Raw genomic sequence first — 11,540 nt, 5'->3', positions numbered from 1 at the left:
TGGTTTCAACAGCGTGAAGCCGAGATAGGTGTGAGGCAGGAGCACCGGCCCAGAGGGGGGAACAGTATTCCATTGAGCTGCGGATGAAAGCCTTGTATGTGGTGAGGAGCTCAGGTGTGCCAAGGAAGGACTTCGCACGATGGAGGATGCCCAGTCGGCGACTGGCTTTGGAGGCCAGCTTGGAAATGTGGTTTTTCCAAGAAAGATCATGGCAGATAGTGAGACCCAAAAGCTTGAGCGACAGAACTTCTTGGAGAGGATTGTTGAGAAAGTAGATGGGAGGGTTTTCAAGTCGGTCTTTTCGGAGAGACATTGTAAGAGTGTGAGATTTGTCAGGATTGAAAGACATGTTCCACTTGTTTGACCAGTCTGTGATTTTGTCCAGGTCTGCAGAGAGTGAGGAGGCTGCAGACTGCCGATCTGAGGGATGAGGAATGGAGTGGCAGATAGTGGAGTCATCAGCAAAGAGATAGAGAGGATTTTCCAGAGAGTCGGAGAGATCATTGATGAAGACCAGAAATAGCACAGGGCCCAGAACACTACCTTGGGGATCATTGCTCACGTCCACTTATTTGCTCCTCCTTTTTCCCACCTGTGGAAGCATCTTCCACATTCTCTTCAATCTCATTCTTCCCTCCAGGTCTTCAAGACAGATGTTCACCACCATCTCAGATCGTCCCCAATGGAAAACTATGATCTTTTCTACCCTTAACTCAACTCTCTCCATCCCAATCCCTCCTCCTTCCAAATTTCCAGTTTTCCTTCCTGAGTGTTTCCTTCTGTATCGATCTTTTCCACCCTATGCATCCTCTCCAGGTCCTCATTACTCACCATACCCATTGTTTGTGTAAGTCTGCCTCTATCTTGGCCTTCAACTCTGCTGTTGGTGCTTCCTCCTCTCTCTACTGTTCCTTTCGTCCTGTTGCGTACGCATCCATTGAGTGTACTCGTACTAGTTTTCCCACAAGCCTCGACTATGAATACAAAAAAAGGAAAAATAAAACATGCCTTTGGACCTAATCCCAAAGTACTCAATTCAAAAACCATGTCAAGCTAATACACATGCACTTCGACCCAAAGAACAAAGCACATGATCATGCAAACACACACATCCCAGCCCATAAATATAATGCATGATCAGTCGGGTAACCTTATTATTTAGGGGTTTATGGGTAAGCTTCTTTATTTTATTTTTTAAAAAAGGTTAAAAATACAAACAAAGCTAAAGAAGTGCACTTTGGCCTTAAAGCCGCTGTCACACCTTGACGTTTTAGCCAGCGTATGCCGACGTATGAAAAATTTGGCGAATACGCTGGCACACGTCGAATACGTTATGGGTAAGTTTTGTATATGTTAAGAGCACGCTGGCATACGTCGTAGTACGCCGAGCTCGTCGACAAATGTTGTGCATGCACAAAATTTGTCGACGTATGCCAGCGTATGACTCACAAGTTCCGCATACGCTGGCCATAAGTTGTAGGCACGTTAGGCGATCGTTGACACACGTCGACACACGTTACTTGTAAGTTACTCATAAGTCGAAATACGTCGAGATAATGTCTAGCATACCCGAAACCTATTTCCAACCTATGAGTAACGTGCTTTGAACCTATGTGTAACGTATCTCCAACGCATATTGACGTATGTAGACGTATTTGACGTCTTCCGGACGACCACAGAACTTACTGAACGTGTTTCTAACTTACAGCTACCGTATAATGGCGTATTGGCAGCATTTAGGGGAATTGGTATATACAAATGGGGTTCACAGGAGGAACCCGTCAGTGTCCCAGACTCCATGGTGAGCAGATGTCCATGTCATCCGAGAGATGGAGGATCCGGCAAGGCTGAGACGAGAATACCTACTAGCTGTCCTCCAACATCAACATGACCTCATCGATTTGACACTGTACCAGTGGTGTGCCAGTAGAGCCAGGAGAAGAAGAGGTGAACGGAGGAGAAGGAACTGGGTGAGACCATGGATCGGGAGGCGACGGCAGTTTGGCATGTATGACCAGCTCATGGTGGAACTCCGTAACGAGGACCATGCATCCTTCACCAACTTCCTGCGTATGCCCCCAGCGATGTTCGACGAGCTGCTAGCCAGAGTGGGTCCAAGGATAACCAAGCAGTACACCTTCTACAGGGATCCGCTTGAGCCTGGCATGAAGCTGGCACTGACTTTGCGTCACCTTGCCTCTGGAAACAAGTATGCCTCGATGAAGTTCGGATGGAGGGTCCCTCACAACACCCAGTCCCTAGTGGTCAGAGAAGTCTGTCAAGCCATTATTGACGAATACGTAGATGAGGTGCTGGTTTGCCCAAGTACTCCTGATGGTTGGCGCGCCATAGCTGACAAGTTCTGCCAACGATGGAACTTTCCCCATACATGTGGGGCACTTGACGGGAAGCACGTGGCCTGCCGCTGTCCTCCAAAGAGTGGGTCCCAATACTTCAACTACAAAGGATTCTACTCCATTGTTCTGATGGCGCTTGTGGATGCTGACTACAAATTCATTTGGGCAGATGTCGACGGTACTGGATCAGCATCAGATGCGCAGATATACAATGACTGTGAGCTGAAGAAATGCGCTGAAGACGGTACCCTTGGTTTCCCTGACCCTGAGCCTCTTCCCAACGACAACCAGGACGTGCCTTACTTCTTTATCGGTGACGATGCCTTCGCCTTACGACCAACCATGATGAAGCCATACAGCCTCCGGGGTCTGACGGATGAACAACGCATCTTCAACTACAGGCTTAGCCGAGCAAGGAGGGTAGTAGAAAATGCATTCGGCATCCTGGCTAACAGATTCCAGGTTCTGCTAAGTACCATGCAGCATCACCCCTCCACTGTCAAGCTTATTGTCAAAGCATGCTTGATCCTGCACAACCTCATGAGGACCAGGTAATTCATGTTTACATAGCATATATTATAGTATACAATGCAATTTAACTTTTAGCCTATGCTTATAAACATTATATGATTTACCTTAAATGTTATATGTATCATTATATTACTTTTTATTGTACAGCGCATTAGACTATATGTTTTTATTATAGGTGCGCTTTATAAGTAAATAAAATCAAATTCAAATTCCAGGTACCCAGGACTACAGAACCAGCAACTTGACCGGGCAGAGAATGAGAACCGCGACCTTGTTCCAGGAGCATGGCGAGAGGGACATCACTTGGAGGATACACAGACAGCTACTGGCCTCAACACTGCCTCCAAGGACGGAAAGAAACAGAGGAATCTCCTCAAGCACTGGGTTAACTCCCCAGCTGGCGCAGTTCCGTGGCAAGATAGGATGATTTAGATATTTGTATTACTGCATTGTTCAGGCAATAAAGGACCTCAGAGACAGTAAGATTCCTCTTGAAATGCACATCGTATAAAAAGCTTTTTTTCAATCATGCATTTTGCAATATACATGTACAATTCAACAAATAAAAAATGTTCTTGTTACTTTGTAATACGTTTGTATTGACTGTACATTATATTATGTAGAGTAATAGGCCACGGCCAGGAGACTTCTTGGCAGCATTCTTCGAAGTTTTCTTCGGCATGACGGTGATGTTGACACTTCGATGTCTAGTGCGGTTATGATTTGAATCGTCGAGCGGCAGCCTTGTAATAGGCTACGCCAGGTGATCGTCGGCGATACGCTGCCGCGCGCTATGCATAAGTTAGACTATCGTTGGGCATAAGTTGTGAACGCCGACAACACGCTAAGCATTCGTTGGTATAAGTTATCTATAAGTTATCGACACGTTCTGTGTACGTTACTAATACATTATGCATACGTCCAACTCGTTATGAATACGCTATTATACGCCCAAAACTGAAAAAAAACATCGATAGTTCAGCGAACGCCAGCGTTTTAGATAAATTTTGATACGTCGGCATACGCTGGCTAAATCGTCAAGGTGTGACAGTACATATTCATGCAAATGCACACATCCTAGCCAAAATAGCATTCCAAAATTTATACCAAAAAAAATCATGGTCATTCCTAAACTTCATCAGCTTTAGTCATAAAAAGTATTTAAAATGTCAAATATTATAACAAAGCTAAGGACATGTACTTCCACCCTAAGGCCAAAGTACACAGTCCACCAAAAATTGCCCAAGTAATAGCAAACACTGATCTTTTTTTCTGAGAGTCAAAGCACAAAGTGAAACAAACACTTCCACCCCAACCCACTGTATGGTTATTTTAATAACTTTATCAGTTCAGAATCCACTGCACAGAGTGGTGTCACCTTAAAAAGTGAACTGGCAGGCCATCCTGTGAGGGTGTATATACCGCAAGCACCTCTTAACTGGAATGGTGACCATGAATCCTTGTGCAACGCCAGCACTGAGGCTGTCTGTAAGAGTACTGGCCAATAGAGTGTGCCTGCCACACATCCACTCTGTTATACTTTCCATTACAAGTTAATAAGAACTTTAAGTTGTAGCTGGCATGATAGATATCAACATTAAATTAGAAAAACAGTTCAGTTGCAGTCTGAAAAATACAGAACTGCTCACTGTATAATGCAGTGTGTCAGCTGCTTCATCCGTCAGCCTGCATGGTTTAGAAGCCTTTTGCTGTAAAAATTGCCAGCCCACTCCCTGGGGAAAGGAATCCAGCCACGGACGTGTTTCTGACTCCCTGGCCATCATCAGCACGGAGTGAATTTAAAACACACAAAAAAAAAACACACACACAACGTTGTTTCTGCATTGCTTAGGCCAAAATCGCTGGGTACAGAAACCTCAACTAGCAATTCCTGGGGTTTTGTTTGTTGAATGCGCATATGGAGATAACAATCAACACACAAGGCATTGCTAATTGAGGTTTCTGTACCCAGTGAATTTGGCCTAAACAATGCAGAAATAAAGAAAATAAACAAGTACCAAGCCCTCAAAAATGAAGTGAAATGATCCCGGAAGCTGAAGAGCACCAACATTATGATAAAAAGCAATGGGAATGACAAAAAAGAACCTTACAAAGATCTTTAAAAAACATCCCTGGGAATATTACAACAAATGAACAGCAGTTGGAAACTGTCCGGGTTTACAGAAGATCCTTAAAAGAACCCTCGGAACAAAACTTTGTGCGAATAAGAAAACTTCACAAATTGGTCCATGAATCATAATCCTTTCAGTGAGGAAGTAGATGCTTTAAGACCTGAGAGGGCTCCGATCCACCCTTTCTGAAACCGACATGGCACACACACACACACACACACACACACACACACACACACACACACACACGTTCTTTCTCATTATGTGTTCAGGTCTCCTTCACAAACAGGATAAAGTGCAATTTATCATTAAAATAAATAAGCATGTTGAATAAGTTACAGCATCTCTCAACTTGCCTTAAAAGATGCATCGCAAATGATTTTCATGGCATGAAAGAAAGTTTCGTGAATATTTCGACACTTTGTGAAGGAAACACCCAGGCCATAAAGAAGTTTGATATCTTCATGATGTTTATCCAATTTTAATACAGACAAGCAAATCGTTAAGACCAAAGCAATTATCTCTGACTCATCGACACGGACATGGAGTATTCATCTGCCACTGTGACACCGAAAGCACAACCTGTACTACAGACATTGACGACAGGTAAAACGACATTACAAAAGAATCCAGCTGTTATGCACAATGAGGATCAACAGAATGTGTGTACACACGTTTTTTTTTTTTTTGTAGTATCGTTTCTCTCACAATAAGGAAGCTTTTGCTTCTGTAACCCACTCCATTTCTTAATAGTGCTTAAAAGTTAATTTACAAAGATGCCAAAGCATAGTTAAAAGACAATGTAAAAAACAATAAACTCTCTCAAAAACTAAAAATATCCCTTTGCATTTACAATAATTCAACAAGCTAATTAGCCTCAGTTTAACTGAGCAAATTCTATATATTAGCACGTTACATACTATTTTTTATTTTTACAGGTACTTCCCATTGACTTAAAGTTCATTGTAAAACGCAATTTCATTATAAAAACAACATCCAGGTACTTCTGAATTTTCTTTACATTTAGGAACACAATTTTATACCTCCGGGGAGTCTTCGCCAAGAGATTAGCTGCTTATTGTTTTTAGCCATTATTTCACGTTACATTTTTCATTCATTTCGGAGGAACGAAGAACTGAATATCAGTTAACATTGACATAAGTTACGGTCAGGGAGACGAAGCAACATGTCGTCTGAATGTCACATCATAATTGATTTTCTCTAAATACGAAGAGAGAAATCTTTCGACAATGTCATACTCTAAAATCAATTTGACCGATTCCAAAGTGGAATATGCATCTGTGACATGTATGGTATGTTTTTAATAAATAACCAAATGCCAATTTATGCCCCATGCAGCGAAGAACTCCAGAAGCGCTAAGCGCAAGTGGTCAAATCTGAAAGAACCCCAATTTTTTTTGTGTCAGAGAATGTTTTGCAGGTGATGGACTTATTCAAGAAGTGCAAACAAAATGGCAGCATATATGTTCTCATGAAGGCAGACCAATGGCACAGACAGCTGATGAAATTTGTAAGGACTCACTTAAAGCTGGGCCATATGGGAGGCACCAATTTTGAGGTTCTCATGTGATATGAGCACAAAACTTGAAAACATGTTAACACAAACAATGCATTTTCCAGACTTACATTTCCAGGTAATATACCCTTACCTGCTTATAAAACCACCAATCTCATGTCTTAGAAATATATACTTTGTACAATTAAACAAAATAATAAGGTCTGTGGAAGCAACTTGGTATATATAAAACACACATTTGCTTTTGTCAATCTTGAAGACAATTCCAGGTTGTTTTCCTGTCAAAAATAGTTTCTATTACAACGTACGAGTATATTGTCAGCTTTTGTGTACAATGCTCACGCATTTCATTCCATACCGGGATGACCAAATCGTACAGCAATTGCTCAAAACAAACCACACACTCAACAAATGTATTTAAATAAAACCTGGAAGAATTACAGAAAAAAGGATTAATATTAGATCAAAATTATCAAACCAATTATGACCAATTCTTGATGCTTCATCAAAGCCAAGTGCTTGCACTGCCGATCTATCTCTATTCAGTCTTCTTCTTCCTGACCCATCAACGAGTTCTGCAAGCCATTGCTGTAGAGAGAGAATGGGATCGTTGCCAAATACCCATCGGCAGTTGTAAAGAAAGCTCCTGGTGGAAGGTGAGGCAAAGTTGATCCCCCGGCTGGGGCGGCAAATGGTGGTGGCATGGAGAGCTGCTGCATGCGCTGGTACAACATTTGTACGGGGACTTTGGCCTCTGGTACAGCAAATGCATCACCACGGACACTGTTCTCACTAGCTCCACCACCACCAAGTCCTGTAGGTGTTACAACCGTCGGAGGAGATTCGCTTAATGGGAAGGCAGCGTCGGGTGGAGCATAGCGTATAGTACCGGTGGTATAAACCCGCTGTGCAGAATTAGCACACTGAACCTCCACATGGTCTGTGCCCCCAGCTGCCATCATGACACGATGAGGGAGTGGATACATCAACCCGGAGGGTGGTTGGAGACGAGGGAGAGGCTCTGGTTCTGCAAGTGTTGATGGGCTTACATTGGCAGTGGTTCCTGTGCATTTGTTTGTGTCTCGTGGTGATGCAGAAAGTGGTGGTGAGAGAGGATCGGATGCTAGAAGGGCAGCTGGAGCCCCAAGTCCACCTGCCGAGTTTGGTGAGGCAACAAAAAGGGACCGTTGACTTGCCGTACTATCTGGTCCTGGCGGCGTCAACACGGAGTCTGGGATAGCAACATGGAGGCCCATTTGTACGGGGCCACTTAATATGAAGTTTTTACCACCTGGAGATGCTGACCAATTGCTACTCGAAACATCTTGATTTGGGGGGAAATCCCATACAGTGCTGTCCTCAAAACCTGCCAAGTCTTCAGCTTTGACTGTATCGACCGTTGATCGCAAGCCAACCTTAGATTGACTAGCTCGCACCAGGTTCACATCTCGTATTCGTTTGACTCTCTCAGGCAAAGATCCGTGTAACTTGAGTCTCCGTGCCTTCCTCTGCCATGGACGTTTTTCTGTAGACGGCACACCATCGACACTGTCACTGTCATAAATATTTTCATCAACATTGTGTCCAGCATCCCATTGTTCCTCTTTCACATCCACTTCACAGTCAGCCTGAACATGCTGCCAAGAGCACACCACACCTTCACAGTCTGAACTTTCTGGGCTTCGGGGCTCGCTGCTCTCATCCTCGGGACTGCTAGAACCACCCCCTTCTTCCTGGTTGTTGACACTGCCATTAGAGTAGTGACTTGGCTGACGTTGATCCCCGGATTCCTGTGCATCTCCACATGCTGGTCGCCGTCGTTCTTTTGCAGTCGGACTATGCCGGTCATCTGAGAGAGGGAAGAATAGGGAGAAGAGGAGGAGAGGGTAAGAGGAAGAAGAAGGGGGTGAAAGGGAGAGAGGGGCAGAGGGATAGAGAGAGGGGGAGAGAGAGAGAGAGAGAAAGAGAAAGAACATCAACCAAAATACCAAGCTTTATAACAAGTTTACTTCAACAGCTATGTGCAATGTACCGTAACGGAAAAGTCAGTGGTGATCAGACTCGGTGGCGTAATGGTTCGAGGGTCCACTCTGAATCGGGGAGGATGGCGGTTCAAACCCCGGACAAGTCATACCAAAGACTTAAAAAATGGTACATGCTGATTCCTTGCTTGATGTTCAGCATTTAAAAGGATATAACATGGACAATCCCATAAGGTTGGGATCCATGAGGAGGAGGAAATTCCTCATTAGGAAATGCCCCGCTGAGTGCAGTGAGGCGCCATTGTTATGACATTTCTGGTGCTCAGCATGGCTCAGGAAGTGATGACACTTCAATCAAGATCATTGGCTGCGTTTGTCAAACCGAACAGTTCTGTGTTGTGTCCCACATATTCATGTATGTATATGTGTGTGAGACGTCTGTGTGACCATGTGTGTGTGTGTGTGTGTGTGTGTATGTGTGTATGCGTGTGTGTGTGTGTATGCGTGTGTGTGTGTGTGTGTGTGTGTGTGTATGTCTGTGTGTGTGTGTGTGTGCGTGTGTGTGTGTGTATGCGTGTGTGTATGTGTGTGTATGTGTGTTTATGTGTGTATGCGTGTGTGTGTGTGTGTGTGTGTATATGTGTGTGTGTGTGTATGTATGTATGTGTGTGTATGTATGCATGTGTGTGTATGCATGTGTGTGTGTATGTGTGTGTGAGAGTGTGTTTGTGTGTGTGTGCAAAAAGCCCCACCACGAACCTTAGATCCTTAAAAAAAAAAACAGAAAGCGAATCTTTCTAAAGATGAGTCAGTCTTCATCAGTGGAAAAATAAGTGCAAACATTTCTCCACAATATTTTGACCAAGGTATGCTAACCACATGAAAAACACAGATGAAGCAATGTATTGGGCATTAGCCTTTCTTTAAAACGAGAGAAAATTGAAAGAATTTATACAGTGTCTTCAGAAAGTATTCACACCTCTTGACTTTTTTTCACATTTTGGTGTGTTATAGCCTGAATTTAAAATGGATTAAATTGAGATGTTTTGTCACCGATCTACACAAAACACCCCATAACTTAAGAGTGGAATTTCCAAGCTCAACGAGCACCAGAAAAAAGACAGGCAATTGTAACTTTGAGAAAAGAAGGCCAATCCATGAGACAAATTGCAAAAAAATTACAAGTGTCAGTAAATGCAGTTGCTTGTGCCATTAAACGACATAACGAAACTGGTAAAAATGCAGATAGAAAACGTTCTGGTCGACCAAGAACGACAACAGACATCTTACAGCACCAGAAATTAGAGCCCATCGAAACAGCTCCAGCATTGCAACTGTTTCAAGGCCATCTTTTCTCAAATAGTCAGGTTCACTATGTTAACAAATATAATTTCGTTCAAAATTTTGGAGATTAGCAAAACTATACATTTTTGGAATATTCAGAGCATGAGGAATCCAAAAATTAATGTTTACATTTGCGTAGACACCTTTGCGAAAATGACACTCAGGACAGTGATGAAGATAGTCAGGTTCATTATGTTAACAAATATAATTTCTTTCAAAATTTTGGGATTAGCAAAACTGTACATTTTTGGAATCTTCCGAGCATGGAAAATCTGAAAATCAATGTTGGCATTTTAACAGACACCTGCATGGCCGCCATTTTGGATTTTGAAAATGGCCGCCATAAAATACATATTTTGCGCGATCTTGGCTTCTAGTCAACCTAGAAACTTAATTAAATATGCTAATCCTATGTTTTCTGGGTCAAGGAATCCAATAAAGGCCTCAAAATAGTGCTCAGGATTATAGAAAAGCAACAAACAAAGGTGATTGAAAACCATTGTCTTTATATTTGTGATATAACTGTATTACATAATACATGATATTGCAAGTCCTTTGAAGTTATAGGTTGTTATAGGAAGTTATAGGTACAATCAGATTGAACTATAAGTCCTATACACAGGATCTACGAGGTCTATACCATTCAGGAATATGCTTTTACAAATCTTCATCACTGTCCTGAGTGTCATTTTCGCAAAGGTGTCTACGCAAATGTAAACATTAATTTTTGGATTCCTCGTGTTCTGAATATTCCAAAAATGTATAGTTTTGCTAATCTACCAAAATTTTGAACGAAAAAACATCGTGAACTTGACTAAAATGTAAAATTGCCTGTCTTTTTTCTGGCGTTAGCTGAGCTTTGGCGCCCATGTTCATGCAATCTGAAACACAAAAACAGAGATTAGATTTTAAGGCTGGCCTTTTTGTAAACATTTTTTGCAACGCCTGGTAATAATAGTCATTGCACGTGATGAAGAAACAAAGCTGTCTGCTTCTGTCAAACAAAACTGCTTCTGCTGTCTCAACAAAGGCTTTCATCTGCAGCTCAATGGAATACTGCTCTCCCCTCCGGGCTGGTGCTCCTGCCTCACACCTAGCTCGACTTCATGCTGTATAAACCAAAGCTTTCAGAAACATTGGAATCTCCCATGAGGAAGCTGATTGTGAGGGCCTTTCACTCACTCACTGCAGGCAGGTAGGTGGTCTTTCTCTCTTCTACTGACTCCTATCCGGCCGCCAGCCAGTCCTAGCCCGCCCAGTTCTATCTGTGCTTTGTCCCCCAAATATTCCTAAAGGTTGCACAAGATCTGCCAGCAACCCTCTTCTGTTGAAATTGCCAAAATCAAGACTCTCTGCTCACCTTCAATCTTTCATGCCTCTTTACTCCCGCCTCTGGAACAAACTCCCGCACTCTCTTCAATCCCACTCCTCCCTCCAGGTCTTTAAAACAGCTGTTCACCACCATCTCTTATCTTCCCTCATCGAAATCCTTGATCTTTTCTACCCCCGTTAATTTTTTTTTTTTTTGTATATAAGATCGAGGCTCGTGAAAGAGTTAACATTGATCACACAAAAAATCAAACAGACACATAAAACATATAATAAGGGGAGCGGTAGACAAAATGGGGAGAGATGGGGAAGCACAGAAACACAACAT

At 42.7% G+C, this 11,540-nt stretch overlaps 1 protein-coding gene across 1 annotated transcript in view; it reads right to left on the bottom strand.

Moving 5' to 3' along the window:
- Positions 1–5,468: 5,468 nt before the first annotated feature.
- Positions 5,469–11,540, bottom strand: part of NPAS3 (neuronal PAS domain protein 3) — a 287,095-nt gene continuing 281,023 nt past the window's right edge. The window contains exon 10 of the mRNA XM_068120941.2: positions 5,469–8,406. Within this exon, the coding sequence (XP_067977042.2) occupies positions 7,100–8,406 (1,307 nt within the window). The 3' untranslated portion in view covers positions 5,469–7,099. The remainder of the gene's footprint in view (positions 8,407–11,540) is intronic.

This window comes from Myxine glutinosa, chromosome 6, assembly GCF_964187855.1.
Source record: "Myxine glutinosa chromosome 6, kmMyxGlut1.1, whole genome shotgun sequence".
NCBI lineage: Eukaryota > Metazoa > Chordata > Myxini > Myxiniformes > Myxinidae > Myxine > Myxine glutinosa.
Note: the sequence above shows the minus strand (reverse complement) of the source record. Positions and strands in the feature narration are given on the sequence as shown.